Raw genomic sequence first — 21,697 nt, 5'->3', positions numbered from 1 at the left:
AAACATGGTCATGGCTTATGTGAGGTATTTTAGTCAAATTCAACAACAAGTTATTGACGAGTTTTTTTTTCCCAAGGTATCTTAAAGGTGATGCAAAAGGGGTGACGATTTTCAATGCTTTGAGGAGTATTTGAACAAGCACAATATTCCACTCAGCAATATAACTGCTGTTGCCACAGATGGAGCACCTTTAATGGTTTGCTGTTACAGAGGATTTGCTACCTTTCTTAAAGAAAAGGTTCCCGATGTGCGATGGTGTTACACAGACACCACCTTGTGGTAAAACATCTCAGTGACGAATTGCATGATAGATTGCATCTAAGGATGTGCATCAGATCGATAAATAAAATATATAGCACATTCACTGTTAAAGCTGGTTTTAGCCATGTAAATTCAGTCCTAACAAATCAGAGGAACAAACTTAACATGGAAGAGCGCAGTGAGTTAAGACTAAAACTCACAAATTTACAAACAAATATTAGTGCTCTTCTCAATCATCAGCCACATCCCTCTCATTAAAGCCATCACACGATCAATGAAAAAGGTAAAGTTGGTTTATCATAATATATTATTATTATTTATATGTTTTTATTAAGTTATTCTTCCTTTAACTATGGCTTATAGATTTTTATTACTTGAAGGAATGGAAGGGTCGATAAAAGGTCAAGGATTCCATGAACGGTAGTAACACACGCCTTCCGAGTTTTTATCACGGTTGAACGAAATTAATTTAATGGTATCTTTCGTAAGGAGAACTGATGTTTTATGCAGACTGTGGTTAACAGTCAAAAAATATTTACGGTTTTCAGTATTTTGTGGTGTAAAGAATTTCAGTTTGAAGCCATTACTAATTACGTGTTTCTTTAAAGACTTTGAAATGAAATTTATATGGTTATAGCACCTGGATTTGGAAAGAGTTGAACGAAACCGGTTTCAAAGATGAGAGCCGTCTGCGACTATAGTGATTTCATCATTCGGAACGGAGTTTATTGTAGACTGATATTACATTAGGCAGTGTTAGGCATAGAAGTGACAGTTAAATGGTTGCATATAAATTCAAGTTGGTATAAAACTAGGTAGGAAATTACACATAGTAGTTGTTGAAAGAGATAAAAGAAAAATGTTGTCAGTCAAACAACCAAAAAATTAACTACATATAAAAATATATATTTACATATATATTATAACCAGAAATTTTCAAGTCTTAAACAAAACACATTAACATGAAATAATACACGCTGCATATTTTTTAAACAGGATCCTTGGGTACGTGCTACAACATGAGATTATTATTTCATGTTAATGTGTTTTGTTAATGGCTTGAAAATGTATGGTTATAATATAATTAATCAGAGTTGAGATTTGCTGTTTTTAACGCAGTCCTTCCTCATGATTTTGTTTATTCATTTAGCTTCATTTGGAAGGAATTATTTAATTTCACTAATATATATACATACACACACACACACACACACTATTGTCAGTAGAACGATTTGGACAATTCCCTTCATCGGATGTCACCAAATGAACAGTAAATCCGCAAACGAAAATATTCTTAATCGAAGGTAGCGTGACGATGTAACAAATGAACGCGTGTAAACATGCTTACAAACACTCGAAACAATAAAAAGTTGTATGTACATATATGTATGTGTATATATAAGTTTGTTACAACCTAAAAACAAGCCAAAACAGAAATAAACTAAAAATAATAAACAAAAAACTCTGCACTAATTGAAAAGATCCCAGGATACAAGCTATAATGTGGGATATAAAATATACCCTAGGTGTTGGAGGTGATTGCGGAATAAGACCCACACTGCGGTGGGAATACACCGATTATCAGTCTTAATCTTCATTCGCCAGTCTCACATACAGAAATAAAATAAAGGAGTAGGAATAGATATAGAAATAGATATTAGGAGAATGAGATGTGGGTGCTCAAACCCACAACTTCCTACATCTGTATCACCCTTCACTGCCTCCAGACAATTGTGGGAATGTAACTGCTCTCCTATGTAAAGAAACAAAAATGAATTGAAAAATAAGAATAGGAAAAATACGGTAGTACAATTTGGGAATAAGCAAGTTAAAAACCTCTTGAAGTTATTATTCCAGTCCCCATTACGGTAGAAAGGCAATAATTGGTAACCCAGTAAACGAATTATATTAGTATGAAGAGTCCTATCCAGTTATTTAAATAAACTGATATAGCCCCCTACCATCACCCATTTATTAATTGTACTGTCACTATCATGCTCTAAACAAGCCTTTATATGCAGCAAGGTGTACATTCGCATAAAGTAGTGCCAAGTTGTTAAATTTCATTCATAATTAAAATAGTTTAGAAATTTAGTATATTTTTTTCTTTACATTTAATACATTCTTATATTTGTTATAGAATAGTTTAATAATTTTATTCAAAGTCTCTTTATTAACTCCACTAACTATTAATTGTTCTATCAGTATTTCAGCATTAATAATAAAATATTGTAATTTATTACAAATTTTACAATATCTGAACAATTGCGAAGTGTTTTATAATTTAGCAGTGTAAGACTAGAGGGAAGGCAGCTAGTCATCACTACCCACCGCCAACTCTTGGGCTAATCTTTTACCAACGAATAGCGGAATTGACTGTTACATTATAAAGCCCCCACGGATGAAAGGGCGAGCATGTTTGGTGCGACGGGGAATCGAACCTGCGACCTTCAGATTACGAGTCGAACGCCTTAACCCACCTGGCGATGCTGGGCCATCATTATATGTGTATTATAATTTTAAAATATGAACAGCTAGACACATACTTGTCTATATCAGATCATTTAAATGTGGGTAAAAGTAAAACGACAATTATTACAAGAAACTAAAAAGTTTTATTAGCTCACTGGGATGGAAAGTACCCACGTCAAAAATTATTATAATTCGCAGGTATGTTTGTTTGTAGTGGTCTTCTTCAAAACAAATATTTTTAAATGTTCGAAAGTATGATTGTGCAAATTGAAGTGCCAGACCACTGGTTTACATGCGTTACAATGTATTATACCTCTAAGATCTAAGTGATCCTGACGCTCAGTACAACTGTAAGGTTTCACGACACCCTCCCTTCATGAAAGTTTTGTATTTCCGTGACTAAAATCGTAATGAGCAGACAATAATAGCCCAATTCCATTTGGATAAATGATTTTTGGCTTTTACCACTTTTACCACTCCTTATTCAAGAAAACAAGCGAAATCGTAACACACACTGGCTTTTTATAGGTTAGCTAATAAAACATTTCAACTTACAAGACAATAATGTAACAAACGCATCCAATATTATTTTGTTACAAGTTTTAGTTATTACAGCAAGTAAAAATATTTTTAGACTGTTGAATGTTGATTTAATAGTGAAACCTTCTTTACTGTTAAAATATGTGTACTACAAAATGATCGACATGTTGAACTTGATTTAAAAAAAAAACTCTTTATTACTGGAATAGCTGTAACTTGTAATAAAATAGTACTTACAATACCTAAGCAAACTCAAAACGAAACTATTAAAAGATATCCAATGATTGGACAAATAACAATCTTACGTGGATATGAAGTGGCAAGGCGAATAACAGTGTAACGAAACTGTTTTTTTTTTAAAGACTTATTAATTCTGTATTTCTCATACTTTCTATATGGTTAATAACTTTAATATCAGATAATACTTCTTGTCACTACTATTGCCGAAATACCTGTTTTAAAGCAGTGTTTCACAGATAAACAAATTTGTGTTGGTCATTAGGTTCTTGCCCAATAAAAGCTACGATAAAAAGGTCAGAAACTCGCAAATAAAAGTATTTTAACGTATAGAACAGTTCCTATATAATTCTGTAATGTGATAGTCAGTGTACTTACGATATTAAGTTACACTACATGGCCAAAAGTATGTGGACACCCGACCATCACACCAACATGTACTTGTTGAACATCTCTTGAACATCTCATTCCAAAACTATGGGCATTAACATAGAGTGAATCCTCCCCCTCCCCTTTGCTGCTATAACAGCCTCTGCTCTCCTTGGAAGGCTTTTCACTAGATTTTGGAGCATGCTTGCGGGGATTCGCTCCAATTCAGCCACAAGAACATTAGTGAGATCGGGCACTGATGTCGAGCAAGAAGGTCTGGTTCGCAGTTGGCGTTCCAATTCAACCCAAAGGTGTTCGATGGGGTTGAGGTCAGGCATCTGTGCAGGTCAGTCAAGTTCTTCCACATCAACCTTGGCAAACCATGTCTTTATGGACCTTGCTTTGGGCATGGGGACATTGTCATGCTGAAAAAAAAAGGGCCTTCCCCAAACTGTTGCCACAAAGTTGGAAGCATACAATTCTCTAGAATGTCATTGTATGCTGTAGCATTAAGACTTCCCTTCACTAGAACTAAAAAGCCTAGCCCAAACCATGAAAAACAGTCCCAGGCCATCATTCCTCTTCCACAAAATTTTACAGTTGACACAATGCATGCAGGCAGGTAGTGTTCTCCTGGCATCCACCAAACCCAGATTCATCAGTCAGACCGCCAGATAGTGAAGCGTGATTCATCACTCCAGAGAGCATGTTTCCACTGCTCCAGAGTCCAATGCTTTACACCACTCCAGCTGATTCTTTGCATTGCACGTGGTAATCTTAGGCTTGTATGCGGCTGCTTGGCCATGAAAACCCATTTCATGAAATTCTCGATGAATAGTTCTTCTGCTGATGTTGCTTCTAGAGGTAGTTTGGAAGTCGGTAGTGAGTGTTGCAGCTGTGGACAGACGATTTTTTACATGCTCAGCACTCGTTGGCCCCGTTCTGTGAGTTAGTGTGGCCTACCGTTTCGTGGCTGAGCTGTTGTTACTCCTAGATGTTTCTACTTCACAATAACAGCACTGACAGTTGACCAGGGCAGAAATTTGATGAACTGACTTGTTGGAAAGGTGGCATCCTATGACAGTGCCACGTTGAAAGTCACTGAGCACTTCAGTACGACTCATTCTCCTGCCAATATTTGTTTTGGAGATCGCATGACTGTATGCTTGATTTTATGCACCTGTTAGCAATGGGTCTGGCTGAAATAGCCGAACCCACTGATTAGAAAGAGTGTCCACATACTTTTGGCCATGTAATGTACATTAGAAAGCTAGTGATAATGAGTTTCAATAAATTAACGGTAATTTTATTACTGGTAATAAACGACTATGGAACCTTTTTTTTTTTTTAATTAAACACTCAAAGTTGTACTAAAAGCTACTTCAGGAACATTCTCTGAAGAAATTGTAAAGCGAAACGTTAAGTGCTTTATAAAATAAAAACACAACTGTAATGTTATAAAATCGTTTATGTTTAGTATGAAGATGTCTTCTATACAACAATACGTACTACAGAAATTAAACAACGAGTAACGACAATTCTGGATTACAACAAACCGCGTACTATAATAATAATGAATAACAATACAACAATATAATGACAATATTGAGTACTGACAATAGCTAAATAAGCACAATAAATAAACTAAAAATAAAATTACACTGCTTCACTAAATTTTGATTAGATAAACTGCGAAATTCAAAATGGCGTCAAACTCATTGATTTATAAAACTTTTTAATTGCAGTCTAGGATGATCTGCTTTGTTTTGGAAAATAAAACTGTAGAAAATTAATATTTTAAATTTGTGCACAAAAACAACAAGTCTATCACATTACATTATCCATATTTTTGCTTGTCTTTAAATCGTATTTACTTTTTAGATTTATAACAAATATCAGGTTTTTGCACATGAAATGTCGGATTTTCATGTGCAAATTTGAAACTCGATTTTTAGTGGCTGAAAGGTGTCCCGCTGGTACAGCGGTAAGTTTACGGAGTTACAACGCCTCGGTAGACTCGGCAGATAGCTCGATGTGGCTTTGCTATAAGAAAATACACAAATGCACAGTAGCTGAAAGGGAAGAATTATCGAAAATTTGTCACAATAATACATTATATTGTCTGGTTTATTTCAAGATCACTTTATTTTTGTTATTTCAGAATCTAAATCATAATTATATTGATTTTTGTAACCACAGATAAAATTGGTATTCGTGTAATTTTCTTGCAAGAGTTCGAGCTTGGTCAAAACGCGGCGATACCAGCTCGAAATATCAATCATGCATTTAGTGAGGGCACAACTGACGCGAGTGCACAGCACAGCGTTAATTTAGATTTCGCTCTGGTGTCACAAGCCTTGAAAATGAACCTCAGGGCCGCCCTCAAAAAGCCATTAATGAGGAAGAATTGGAGGCCTTAGTTGAATCACACACTTGCCAAACCATGCGAGAACTTACCGACAAACGTAATGTTCATTTTTCAACAGTTTTCCGACATCTCGAAGCAACTGGTAAGGTTAAAAAGCTCTATAAATTGATACCTAATGAACTGCCTGAAAACCATCAGACAAGACGAGTTGAAATTTGTTCCTCACTCCTTACTCGCACCAAAAACGACCAGTTTCTCCATAAAATTGTCACCTATGATGAAAAATGGATTATTTATGATAATCGACGATGATCTACACAGTTGTCCTGAAGAAGCACCAAATCATATGCCAAAGCCAGCTCTTCATCTTGAGAACCTTATGGACAGCGTTTGGTGGTCGTCAGCAGGTGCGATCCATTACTCATTCTTAAACCCAGGAGAAACAATCACAGCAGATAAATACTGTTGTAAACTTGAAATTATTCTTCAAAAGTTTTCACGAAAACATCCAGCAATAGTCAGTCGCAGTGGACCAACTCTGCCTCATGACAATGTTCAACCTCGTATATCAAGCGTTACTGCCCAAAAACTAAATGAACTTCAGTATGAAACTTCACTATATTCACCTGATCTTCCCCTACAAATGATCAGTTTTTAAACATTTGAACATTTTTAAAGGAAAAAACGTTTCCAAAACAAAGGTCAATTGAAAGTGCCTTCGAAGACTCCACTGCATCAAAGGACATCCAGTTCTTTAAGGATGACATTTATAAACTTACAACTCATTAGCAAAAGTGCATTGAGTCTAAAGAAACTTATTTTGATTAAATAAATTAAACAACAAAAAGATGTACATGTTTCACATTCTTCTTTAAAAATCAGGCATTTGACATCAAACAACCTGATGATAATAATTCACCCAAATGATAACACTCTTCTGTTCAGATAAATGTATTAAATACTCCGATTACATCATAATATGGTACTGAGAAAAGACCTGGACCTTTCGCTTTGAATTCAAAACAATGACTGACATTTCTGCTTACTTATATTTGTTGTATAAAAATAACAGACCCAAGAGTCCGGGAGTAGCCTCTTCGAAAAATTGAGTAATATGCACTGAAAATGGTGCATTTTGTTTTTACTTCTTCAAAACAGTGATTGATATTTCTGCTAAATAATATTTGCTGCGTAAACATAACAGACCGAAGGGTTCAGGAACAGCCGTTTAGGTAAAATTGCGTAATACGCACTGAAAATGGTGCATTTTGATGGTGTCTAAAATTGTTTTCACTTCTTTTGAATATGTTTTATCCATATAGACGGTTTAATTTTGGATATGCTATTCCATCAATCAATCCAAAAACTTATTTACACATAAATATTAATTGCAGTTTTTGTTTTATTATAATTGAAATGGGTTAAACTGTTGAGCGTCCCTTTCGGTATTTCACGTAAAATATTTTAAAAGATTACACTATGTAACAAAATTTTTCACTTTTTCTTGTTCCTGAGCAGAAAGTGTTATCTCCTAATTGCTTATGCCTAAAGTAAATGAAAAAGACCTATTTTTCTCTTCAACCTTTGCTTTTGTGACCTGGGTAATGAAATTTTCAAATTTACCCATTTTCCAGAACATTCCAGATAGATTCAGTGTTACTCAGCTGATAGACAATTTTCTCGAACTTACAAGAATTATCTAGAGCTTCCAATAGTAATATACATATATATACAGGGGCTCACTACTCATCACTTCAATTTAGTTCTAGCTGCCTAAATGAACACATAGACCTATCTGATTTTATCAGAGATGGCATCAAGAAGCTGCAAGCATTCTTCAGACGCATTCTGCTATGCATATGGCCAATTTATCAAGACAAGAGCGAAAAAGTACTCTGTGACAGTATCTGCTAAAATGTATAAAGCCTACAAGGCATATTTCGGCATGCCTGTCGGGGATCAAGACAAACCCTGGGCACCTCATTTTACCTGCAAGCACTGAAAAAAAACAACTCTAGAAGGTAAGACAGACAAATTTCGCTTGCTTAAATAGCAAGATTTTATATTATATAAATTTTAGACATTTTATTTTTTAAAATTTCCAATAGTATAGAAAAAATATCACACATAAAATATTTTGCATGAGCCTCTTACACATTAATTCTGGATAAAATAAATTTATTTTTCATAATAATTTTATTTTACTATCTTGCAGTTAGGTACAGAAGGTAAAAAAGAGATACAAAGTCCGCTATTCCAAGAATTTGGCATGAACCCACTGACCAGCCAAGCAATTGCTACTGCTGCATGGTGGACCCTTCCAAATGTCGGGCTGGCAAGAATGCATCTGCTATCATGTATCCGGACCTTCCATCATCCACCGCCCCAGTGCCACACTGCCCTGAGCTTCCTTTACACATTCCGCTAAAGAGAAAGCAGTCATCCTCAGAAAAGAGCAGCAAATTAGATGAGGAGGTAAACGTTGAAGATCCAGATTACAATTTCAGAGGTGCAGCTGGTGAGAGAAACCCATACTACTCCAACCAAAGAGAACTTTGGTTGATCAGAGATCTTGATCTAACAAAGTCAAATGCCGAGCTTTCGACATCTAGGCTCAAGGAGTGGAATTTGTTAGATGAAAGTGTGCAAGTCGCAAGTCAGAGGAAGCATCACCAACATTTTTCAAGCTTCTTCACTCGTCAAGATGGGCTCTGCTTCTGCCACAATGTATCCGGTCTGTGCGAGGCATTTGGAATTGCCTGTAACCCAAACAAGTGGCGCCTCTTCATTGATAGCTCATCCAGAAGCCTCAAAGCTGTGCTGCTCCATAACGGGAATAAGTATCCGTCTCTTCCCCTGACTCATTCAATGCACCTCAGAGAGGAATACAACAGCGCAAGATCTTGCTAGAAGCCTTGAAGTATGATGTGTATGGCTGGGAGGTTATCGGAGACTTCAAAATGGTGGCATACCTGATGGGTCCCCAATGAAGTTTTATCAAGTTTCCCTCTTATCTTTGACTCTGGGACAGCAGGGATACTGCAGCACAATACAACAAGAAGCACTGGCCCCAACAGACCGAGTTCTATGTGGGGAGGCACAATGTCAAGTGTGAGCCACTAGTGGACCTCCAGAAGGTATTGTTTCCACCATTGCACATAAAATTGGGTCTTACGAAACAATTTGTCACAGCTCTTGATAAAGAGTCTGAAGCCTTCAAGTACCTTCGAGACTTCTTCCCTAAGCTATATGAGGCAAAGGACAAAGCTGGTGTCTTCGTTGGACCACAAATAAAGAAGATCCTGGAGTGCATAGAATTCCCCAAAAAGCTCAGTAGGAAGGAAAAAAAAGCTTCGGGCAGCTTTGTTGAAGTGGATTGGGGCTTCTTGGGCAATCACAAGCCCGAAAATTATGTTGAACTGGTTAAGCCTCTGGTGAAGAACCACGGCAAAATGGGCTACAGGATGTCCCTGAAAGTCCATATCCTTGACGCTCATCTTGATAAATTCAGGAGAACATGGGAGCATACTCAGAGGAGCAAGGCGAGCGCTTCCATCAAAATATGCTGGACTTTGAACGCCGCTACCAAGGAGCGTATAGCGAAAACATGATAAGAGACTATTTGAGGGGTGATACGTCAAAGTGATTTACATTACAGTCGCAAATCTCGAAAAACTACTCACTTCTAAACATTTTTATATAACTTTAGTATAAATACGTATAAATCTTGATTCATATGTTGTTTTATTCAGACCTTATGTAGATGAAAATGTGCAAATTTGACCGTTTTTACATAGAAAGTAGGTTAATTTCTAAATTTCATTATCCAGGTCACAAAAGCAAAGTTTGAAGGGAATAATGTCCATTTTCTGTACTTTTACAACATAAGCAATTAAAAAATAACACATACTAACCATGAACAAAAGTTGTGTTACACAGTGTTATCAAATTGCATTAGAAAGCATAAACACGTCGGATCTACTTTTTTTTAACGCTTATGATGCATCAAATCTGTAGGTGTAACAGAAAGTAAGTCTAATACATTTGTTTATTAATCATTACAAATTATTACATTTAACAAATAAGAGAGTAAATCACCAAGCACCTCACACATCCACAAGTTGTTAGAATCATGCCCAAGTAATATTTTCGACTACTTAACTTACTACTGACTAGAACGAACACCATATAGGGTAACAGAGTTCTTGGTATTTGTTATGATGTCATATCATCGCCTCCGTGTCTTCATGAAAGAAGTATTGCCCAAGCACTTATTATACTGCGTGATTTAAAATATTTCTATCCATAGATGTAAAAGTGACCAGGTTTTCTAAAAGCTTGGTCTGTCAAAATTATGTTAATACGAAACATTCATTATCCATAGTCCATTATGATACTATGAATATTATAGTATAGAATACTTTGTAATTTTGTATGTAGTCCAGAAACACTGAAAGAAGCTGTTGTAAACACTTCTGTTTATCAGTACTGTAAAGTTGTTGTAAACACTTCTGTTGTTCACGAACACTGTAAAGCTGTTGTAAACACTTTTCTTACGAACACTGTAAAGCTGTTGCAAACACTTCTGTTTTCCATGAACACTGTGAAGCTGTTGTAAATACTTCTGTTGTTCATGAACACTATAAAGAAGCTGCTGTAAACACGTCTGTAGTCGACGTATTAAGCGCCTCTGTAGTCCATGTATTAAACATGTCTATACAGGAGCGTCGAGAGGCAGTTCGAGCCCTGAGGACAATTATGTCACCGTGCCACTTTTTGAAGTATTTATAAATTCATAGTACATTCATGGGCGTATGAAGAAGTTTTCTGGTAGGCGGAAGCCAAATGTGTTGAGATTTTACATTTTTTGAGGTAAAGCAATTTCCCGCAGTACTGCGTATATTATGAAAATGAGAATACATTATTCTTTATCCCATATTTCCCTGGACCCCAGGACTGTAGCCCTACCTGACCGCCCCTCTCCACAGGCCTGTGTCAATAGTCCCTGTATTAAACACATCTGTAGCGTGGAACACTGTAAACAAGCTGCTGTAACGACATCTATTGTTCTGCAACATTACAGGTAGGATACTGTAAACACTTTTATTGTTCGGAAACATTGTGAATGAAATACTGTAAAAATGTGCTTATTTGAATTGCATTGTCCAAAAACGTGCGAATGTCTTTTTTTTTTCTTCTTAATCTGATTTCCATATTTCAGCTCGTTTCTGCAATATAGAAGTCGTGGCAGTTGTTACATTGTATCTTATATGGTGGTGTGTTTGTCAGTGTAGTTTTTACAAAGTGTGGACTTTAGTTTTGTGCCTAGTTTTAAATAAATTTAGTGGTTACTGGAATGTTGTGTTACAAGTTTTTTTTCTAAATGTTAGTTATTTTTCACTGATATCGGGAATATGTGATATGCAGCAGTGTAAGGATTTATAGTTTGTTGTTTCTTGTAATTTATTAATGTTTGCTCATTGTTAACTGTGTTGTTGATCTAGGTGAACTGAAACCAAAATTGAACCAATATAAAGGAACACCTTTATACCTATACTAACTAATAACCTAACATTTATATGCAACGCCCCCTAAAATCCCCTAACCGTTTACACTCTCGTCCCTAAGAAGCACCCAGCAACGGTAAGTTTCAATCTCTCTTTGTTAACCTGAAAGTGATCGAAGGAGGTCGAAACAGTGTTCTCTACTTTAAAATTTTAACACCCATACCAGCCGCCTTAAGAATACGTCTATAGTCCATGTATTAAACACGTCTATAATCCATGTAATAAATACGTCTATAGCATGGAACATGTAAAGAAGCTACTGTAAACACGTCTATAGTCCAAGTAATACACATTTCTGTAGCATGGAACACTGTAAACAAGCTACTGTAACGACATCTGTTGTACAGCAACATTGTAGGGAAGATACTGTAAACACGTTCGTTTTTCGGAAACATTGTAAATGACGTACTGTAAAAACGTCTGTATCCTAGCAACCTTCTAAAGAAGCGACAATACGCCCTTGTCTAACCCAACAATGTTTTATTCTGGATTTATCTGTTGAATTTTGTGTAAAGGCTTTTCCAGACTTTTATCATATCAGTATATAAGGCACGTTAAGCAAAATAATTACTAGCTTTGCCCCTCCTTGTCACATCCATACAAAAGACAAAACTATTTACTTGTTCCACCAGTAATTACAAACCTCTTTAAATGCGAATCCTCAGCAAATAATAGAAACTTTCGTGAAAAACATGTGCTCTATTAATTGAATCTAGTTATAACTACATTTAGTAGTACTTTGTGTTATCTACAACTGTTAAAAGATTAACAGCTTTAAAAGCACAAATTAAGTAACGAGGAAGGAACAAAAATATATAAAACATCAACTAACCCGACAAGTTTCGACGTACCACATACGTCATTTTCAAGGGTAACTGTGTGCAGAACATCTAACGAGCGTTCGTCTGATTTCTTCACATGTATTCCGTTGAAAAATGTTTTCCATAATAGATTCAGTTGAAAGCTCATATCATTTGTTATGAGATCACCTGTATCCTTGTGTATTTCAGTGGCTTCTCTAACATTTCTGTGGTGAAAATATTTAGGTTCTGCAATGAGTTTCGTTTTTGTGAATTTGATTATGTCGTGCATGTGAGAGGCGACGGTTGATTTTTCTACAGTGAAAACCTGTATAAGGTGGACTCGCACGGGACCGAGTAAAATTTCCGGCTTAGACATAGTGAACATGCATTTCCTTAATTATATATAATTTTTGAGCGGAACGTTATACTTGCTTGACTCAAGGGAAGTAAGACGTTTGTGAATAAAGTTATTATATTATTTATGCTATATTTATTAGAATAAGAACAAAAATAGACATTCAAAAAATACATACATGAGTACACAAAATATTGATCAAATATGTTTGAAGAAACTGTCCAATTTCAACTGTTTCGTTTTTTGAATGGGCTTTCTCATGTGGTTAAAAGAGAACGCCAATTCTATGGCCTTTTCATGAAGTTCATTTTCAACCTTCATTTTTCCACACAATTTGATAGCGTTAATATAACTTAACACTTGCGATGAAGTAGGAATTTCTATTTCCTCACTATCTTCTCCATTTTGTTCATCTTCTGAATCTCTCACACTGTTACCATCTTGCGATTCTATTATAGATATTAAATAAATTTCATCAGTTTCTATTAAAACATTCTTGTCAACGTTCACAAAACTTTCTACGTCCACAGAATCATCTGCATTAATCTTCTCAACCAGTTTGGATTTCACTAGAATCGTCATAACAAACAACTTCTTCACAATCTCCGCCATTATCAAAAATAAATCCACAGTTTCGAAAGCACTTTATTACGTATTCATCTTTTACGCATTTGATTGAACGACTTAAAAATGTAATTGCATCTAACACGTCATTTTTCACGGTCATTTCAGATGCTTTCTTACTGTCGTCCATGTTTGCAATAATATGCTGAAGTATCAATTTTCTGTATTTCAATTTTATACACTGTATAATTCCATTATCTAATGGCTGTAGAAGTGATGTTGTACATGGAGGTAGAAAGACTAAACGAACATTTGAAAGTTGAACTTTTGGTGACAAGTTGCATTATCTAGGAAAAGTAGAATATTATTCTTTTCTTGTTCCATTCTTTTGTTTAATTTGTTCAAAAATTCCTCAAATATAGCACTTGTCATCCACGCTTTATTATTCGTTTTCCATTCCACAGGAAGTTGATTTTTCCTTAAATTTTTGAAACAGCGCGAATTTTCACTCTTACCTATTACCCACGGTTTCTCTACTTTTCCATCAACAAATGCGACCAAAAGTACAGTTCATCGTTCTTTCAAATAGACCTCTGGAATTATGACAGCAGAAAAAAGAACAGAATATATTTAACCAATACTTACTTTAACAAAATGTCCAAGAATTTATTAATATTTAAACAAATTATTAATTAAATAAGAAATTAATATTTAATCAAAAACATTTTTTCCGCCTTACTCAGGTTCTAATCCTACTTGTTGATGGACGAAGTAGGTGAAACATAGTTTTCCGTCCACGTTACGCAGGTTCCGCCAAATAAAGGGCCTTTTATAAGAGAAACCTTCAGATAATACTGCAAAATTTTGATATTTCCGGCTTGTACAGGTTTTTCTGTATTTCCAAACAGCGGCAATAATCTTCATGTTCTTTTATTCTTACTTCAAACGACCGACCATGTATACTTTGTGCCATGATCAATGGATCAAGTATATTCCATGTTTCTGGGAGCTGTTGATTGGGTCTTTCCCTTTATTTACTTAATTGAAAGTTTTCCAATAGATTTAAGAGCTGATTCGATTTGGTTTTTGTTCAATAAATGTACCTATTTTATTTAAAATTTCCGTGTAATAAGGGAAGCGTATATATGATGTTTTTTTTTTCCCACAATATTTCCTTAATTTATCTACAAAACTCTTTTTTTATTTTATATAATAATCTGTTGATTAAACTGGTATCAAATTCGCGTGAGACAGTAACATTTTTAAACTTAAACAACATGAAACACGTTTCCAAGTTAACCTGCAGAATCAAATCACACGAAACACGTTTCCAAGTTGACCTACAGTATCAAACCACACGAAACACGTTTTCAAGTTAACCTGCAGTATCACACCACACGAAACTCGTTTCCAAGTTAATCCACAGTATCACACCACACGAAACACATTTCCAAGTTAATCCACAGTATCACACCACATGAAACATTTCCAAGTTAACCCACACTATAACTCCATCAAGAAAGAATTGTTAACTATCACATGAAATATGATTCTCACCCCTTACACAGTGTGATATATTAAACCCAACTCCATGCTATACCATATCTCACACGAAACATATTTCCTGTTCCTGTAGAATGGTATCTCACAAAACGTGTTTCCTGCTCCTGCAGTATAGTATCTCATGAAACAAGACTCCTAGCTATCCTGCAATATATGTCACATTTTAAAACAAAATAACCATAATCTTTAATAGATACAATTATATAGTCTTATATTATAATCCACCCTAATCAGCATTAAACACATAACATCGGTACTATTAAAAATGTAACATTCAGTACCAAATTTCTGTATATATCAGAAAGGGTCATTTGAAAATAGCTTATTGAAGCTAAAATGAATTAAGGAAATAATTGTAATACAACGTTCTAAAAACAATTTTTAATGAGATCTCAAATTATTTGACTTAGTAAAATTTTCTATGCGCTATTTTTTCTAGGTCATTTTTAAGGTAGTGTTCGTGTACGAAACGATTTTTTTTTTTTTTGACTAAGCCTTGTCTTTTTCCTTCCCACCTCAATTTCGTTCTCAAAAAGTTTTATTATCCGGAGGCTAAGTGCTTAACACCTACATACTTGTCAGAACGTGTTTTAGCAGTAACAACATTTGTTCACTTACTTGTTAATTTGTCAAACATCAGGTTATGAAACGTCACAAACTGAACATCACAAGATATTATGCGAATGAATATACAGTAGTATGTACAACAGTTTATTAAAATACCTGCTTAACACGATTTTTAAAAAATAAAATAAGCAGTTGAAAAATATTCAGTTGATAACAGTCATATGTTAATGCCGATCTTTCCTAAAGGTTGGAAGTTTCATGTCGAAAAATAAATAAAAGTGCAATCATGTCTTTATAAATAACAGACAATAAATAAGTTTAGGAATTCTGAAAACATCTAGCAATAGTTAAAAATAGAACTTAAGACTTTTATCTAGCCATAGAAGCTGTGAATAAGAATACACGTACAGTGTATTGAGTTTAATATATTAAACTCAAGTGAAGAGATTTAGACCTAATGTGTTGAACTCAGAAGTTGCTAAAGTATAATAATTTTGTATACTCGTGTCCTTAACTCGGACTAAAAGAATTTAGACCTGATATCTAACCATTTTTTATATTGATATCCTAAACTCAGGTGAAAGGAGCTAGCTCACAGTATTTAATTATATCGCACATTCAGGATGTCAGAAAAGCACGTAGGTTCAAGAAGTCTTAATAAGGCTTTTATCGTTTTATATTTTGTTCATAAATAACCCGAACTTATATAAAGAGGGTTATCTCTACTACAGTGGAACCCCTCTAAAGCAGCCACCTTCGAGACTGGGACAAACTGGCCTGATTAAAGGGGTTCCACTGTACATAATTATGTAAACAAAAAAGGGACTGTGATTGAATGACCGCTTTCAAGGGGTGACCGAATCTGAGGGGTGGTCGCTTAGAGAGGTTCCACTGTATCTAATTATTTCGTACATTACTATTCTGAACTCAGGAAAGGAGGGTTCTGAGGTCCGGCATGGCCAGGTGGTTAAGGCACTCGACTCGTAATCTGAGGATCGCGAGTTCGAAGAATCCCCGTCACACCAAACATGCTCGTCCTCTCAGCCGTAGTGGCGTTATAATGTTACGGTCAATCCCACTATCCGTTGGCGGTGGGTGGAAATGATTACCTGCCTTCCCTCTAGTCTTACACTGCTAAATTAAGGACGGTTAGCGCAGACAGCTCCAGAGTAGATTTGGACGAAATTTAAAACAAGCCAAACCAATCATAATTATTTCATCGAAACCTATTACAAAGAAACGACAATTAGTTATAATAAAACACGTTAAGAATAAAATGTATAATCTGCAATTTACAGTGACAAGACTGTAGTCATGCCTATTTTTTTCCACTAGCAAATGAAATATGATTACAGAGTATTCTGTATTTAAGGAAATAGGCAAACATATGTGAAGGGGAGTGGTACTTTTGGAGGAAAAAGAAATGAGTAATGAAGTACAAAAGCATTATGAATTTTTAATAAGAGAGGATATTCTTGCTCCAGATCATGACACCTGCAATAAAATTTGTTTTCTTTATTAGCTATAAGGGTTGCAACTCCTTTAACCCCTAAAATTAGTAATGGTGAAGCCAATACTAGGGGGATCCGGGGTATATCTTCTTGGAAAAACTATGGTTTTCACTAGCAATGGTGGATTGTAATGATATCTAAGACTATTTTCAGATGCTAGAATTTAAAAACCCAAACAACTAACTATATCAATGTTTCCAAAGCTTTAAACATCCATGTGCCATCGGGGGGAGGGGGTATTCAGCCATGTTCGACTGCTGTCTGAGGAAGAAGGATAGTCGCACAATAATATAATATAATAATAATGCATGCAAAGAAAACGAAAAATCCATAGAAGCTTATAAACTTTATTAATATTCTAAATTAAGTGTAACTGTAAAGTCATAATCATTACATTCAAATTTCCATATGTACATGGAAATAAACAAGTTGATGATTGTTAAATGGGAGGGCTGTTAACTGCTTGTGACCAGACAAGAGAACGGGGATATTCGGTTAGATATTGTGATCATAAGAAGAAGATGAAACCCCACGTCTATAAGATAATTTCGGGGTCAGAGGCGAAAATTTTTAAAGAGGATATTCCCGTTTATTTTCTACCCTGCCGAATATCACCTGCAACCCTTCCGGGACTACTGGTGGTACATGTACCACACTTTGAGAAACACTGGCCTATATGATCGAGTCCTAATATTTGCAGATTATAATTTATAATGAGTTAAATTCTAGACGTTCAGACATTTACGTTATGCCATGAGACAGAATTTAAAACACAGAATAAAAGCCTTCAAGATATGAAGATTTTGTGCTTTATCTCCCAAGATCGCCATTTGTAATATGTATATTTCAAAATTCGAACTCAAAACTTCTATCGACACTTAAAAATTAGTTATAGAAGGGAGTAATATATAGAGTATATAATATATACTTTATTATAGTTGTAATCATACATCGTGAATAACGTTTATATTTTTTACCTGTTTCCTGATGTATATAGTTAGGGTTAGTTATGAAATAACATATAAGAGATAACATGTACAGGATTAATTACATTTTATTAATACAATTTTGAATGCGTAAATCAGCATGTAACAGAACAACCACAAACAAATAAATAGTCGCGCTGTAACAGATATGTGAAAATAACGTGATGATATTGCTTGGCCTTATTACTGTGATGTCATCGAAAATTGATTGCTTTTGAGATGATTACGTATCGGCCATTTCTAATGCGCAATATAGAGACACTTAGGACATAAACATACGTTCAGATAGAGGGTTTAAAATTTCTGAGACGGAAATATCCTCTATATCATTGGAAAACAAAAGAATTATTGACCAAACTGAGGCGCCAAGACCACCCACAAAGAACTGCAACAAGTCGTACCCCAAGTGTAGTAAAAAAAGTGCGTCGTCTTGTAAGAAATAAAAACCTAAAAACATAAAGGCCACTAGTAAAAGTTATTTACGTGCCCCAGGTAACAGTACCCAATATAAACACGAATAATCTTCAATTACAGAAGCTTCAAAAGTAACGTCTACATAAGTTGCCTCCTCCACGTAAAAGTCCGACCGTAAGTTAACTCAAACAGCTAGAAAATGAAAAGGGTATTCATGATATTCGATAAAGAACCTATTGGTTAAGTCATCGAACGATGCCTATGGAATTTTGGGCGACTGTGCTATTTTTAGAGTGCTGGAAAACTGTCATTCTCATACATTAGTTAATAGATTATGAAAAGCGTACAGGGAGGAGGGACGTTTTTGACATGAAAGACCCTAGATGATGCCTCTTACAGTAGAAACTGCACTGCAAAATTATAGTCGAAATGCAGAGCCATCAAATAAAGCATGACATCTACATAACGACGTGGAGAGCATTCAAAATTGTTTTAATATTATTAAATGAACCTTTCACGTTCATTACGTCGTTGAAATTATTACTGAAACACTATAAGCTTTTAGGGCAACATAAAAATTAAACGCTTGACATAATGTCTTAGTATAAACTAAAGTAATTGTTTTATATGCATTATACAAGTTAAACAGTGCTTTAGGCTTAACTTTAAATAGATAATTTCAAAAATTTATCAATCATTACTTTCTTATATTCATATCTTAGTAAAACAATTAATAAATTATACTTCATTCAGCGAGAAACATGTGGCCATGATGTAGTTGTTAATAAATCTTAATCCGAAGATCAGTAAAGGTGTCACCAAGATTTTGCCCAATGTGTAACATTCAATAATTACTTCATCTACTTTGGCCTAACTGGAAGTGTTAAATATTATACTTCTACTATTTCTACTGGACGATATACTTATTGTAATAAGTGTGTGTGTTTTCTTATAGCAAAACCACTTCGGGCTATCTGCTATGTTCACCGAGGGGAATCGAACCCCTGATTTTAGCAAAGTAATTCTGAAGACTTACCGCTGTCTCACCGGGGTACTATTCAAATAACCAGATACAAAAACCTGTAATTACGCCACAAAATAGTCGTATGCTCATTATAGGTTAAAGAGGATCCATGATAATTTGAAGATACTTAGATAAAACAGGATGTTACCAACCAGACAACACTTTCGTGAGGTAAGATTCACCGTAGCATGAAAATACTTAGTAAAAATAGGATCTTAGTAACCAGATAACACTTACGTTAATTAGAATTCACTATAGACTGTAACCTGATAACAGCTAAGTTATGTAGGTTCCACTATAACCTGATAATATTAACATAAAATAGAACCCTACTGATCAGATAATACTTAGGTTAGGCAAAATCTATCATAATCTGATAATACAGCAAATCAGATGATACTTAGGTTATGTAGAATCCATCAAAGCTTAATAATACTTAGATGAAAGAGGATCCTAGTGACACGATAATATTTAAGGTAGAATTCAGCGTAACTTGATGACATATTATATAAAATTGGATCCACCGTAACATGATGATATATTACATAAAAGCGGATACAGCATAACTTGGTAATATGCAAATAAAATATAATCCAAACTGATTTTATAACACTTAGATTCAGGTAGGATCCATCATAACTTGGTGATACTTAGATAAAAAGAGGATCCTACTGACCAGATAACACTTAGTGTAGGATTCAGCGTAACTTTATGATATACGACACAAAAGTGGATCCACCGTAACGTAATGATATATGAGATAAAAGCGAATCCGCCACGACATGGTAATATGTAAATAAAATAGAATTCAAAATAACTCTTTAACACTTAAGATTCAGATGGGTCCACCGGTTGCAGGTGTTTCACATATTAATTAATTTATTTTAGTTCTACATACAAAATATTGATGAACGTGTGTTATTTTCACGCTGTAGAATTCAACACTGAAACAGATTTTTAAAAAAAATCTCTGTGTTGCTTCCAACACAAAGAAATATATTCACATGGCGAGTAATACAAAAGAAAACACGCGGTCGGCACGTGGGATACTACTTACCTGGAATAAGGGCAGCGAGGACAGCACAGCCAACCAGGAAATACCTTAACTGCATGCTTCCAACCGCCATAACTACACAACGGCAGAAAGATGAACGGTCTGTTGATGAAAGTCGTACAGTGAGCCAAACGTTTGCCTGCCGGAAATGACGAGTCCACTACACACGATCTCCCTCTGCACCACTAAGTACTAAATTGACGTATTTATGACCATCTTAGGAAGAAATAAATGATAGCTGATTTTTGCATCGATGGGCATGTAGTAGACGATAATTTCTTGTATCTTTATGATTACCAGCCAGTACTAGTACTACACAAATAATGTCTTCCCATATTAGGTCACTCAGACTGTATTGCCTGACAGCTGATTTCAGGGGTGGGATGCCTAAATAGGCTTCCGTATTTTGAGGTTGCAAAGACGAGGATGAAAGGAATATTTATATCATCATTATAGATCAACCTGTAGTACACACCTTTTCAGTTACAGATAAAGCAGAGCTACATTATCATTTATTTTTAATACCGTAATATTAAATAATTAACGACGTAACGTTTCCCTTTTTCTTTAAGAACTATTATCTCTATTACAGTCAATACGAAAATAATAATTTTTAATATAACATGGTGCAGGCACCTCGACAATGAAACAATAGCTCTTCTGACGACGTTTGGTGGCATAAAAGATATCAATATATAAAAAATGACATTAAAAACTGTGTGTGTGTGTGACGAAAATTTTTCAATGTAAAAATAACAAAAATGTTGTGTATTGTGATACATAGAGAAAGTCTCCATTATACAGAACAATATTATTATTATTATTTTCTCTTTTGCTTTATCATACGAAGAGAAAGTCTCCGTTATAAAGGACAATCATAAAATGTTTGGTATTGTGGTATATGGAGAAAGGAAAACGATTAAAATTGCTTTAAGTGTGTGACAGGCAAATAATCAATTTTAACTACAACCGAAAGGCGCAGGAAGGTGGGAAAAAAAAGAAGAGACACAAAGTGGGAGGTGAAATTTGTGATGTATTATTG

General features: G+C 35.0%; 1 protein-coding gene across 6 annotated transcripts in view; it reads right to left on the bottom strand.

Moving 5' to 3' along the window:
• LOC143247096 (laminin subunit beta-1-like) overlaps positions 1-20,976 on the bottom strand; it is a 146,278-nt gene extending 125,302 nt beyond the window's left edge. For 2 of the 6 annotated variants that reach the window (XR_013026369.1, XM_076494551.1), the window contains exon 1: positions 20,659-20,976. Coding sequence is in view for 5 of the 6 variants with exons in the window: in XM_076494551.1 (XP_076350666.1) it covers positions 20,659-20,728 (70 nt within the window). In the remaining variant the exon portion in view is untranslated. The remainder of the gene's footprint in view (positions 1-20,658) is intronic. The other 4 variants (XM_076494550.1, XM_076494552.1, XM_076494553.1 and 1 more) reach the window with 2 other exon arrangements.
• Between the last annotated feature and the right edge of the window lie 721 nt (positions 20,977-21,697).

The sequence above is a fragment of the Tachypleus tridentatus genome, chromosome 3 (assembly GCF_004210375.1).
Source record: "Tachypleus tridentatus isolate NWPU-2018 chromosome 3, ASM421037v1, whole genome shotgun sequence".
NCBI lineage: Eukaryota > Metazoa > Arthropoda > Merostomata > Xiphosura > Limulidae > Tachypleus > Tachypleus tridentatus.
Note: the sequence above shows the minus strand (reverse complement) of the source record. Positions and strands in the feature narration are given on the sequence as shown.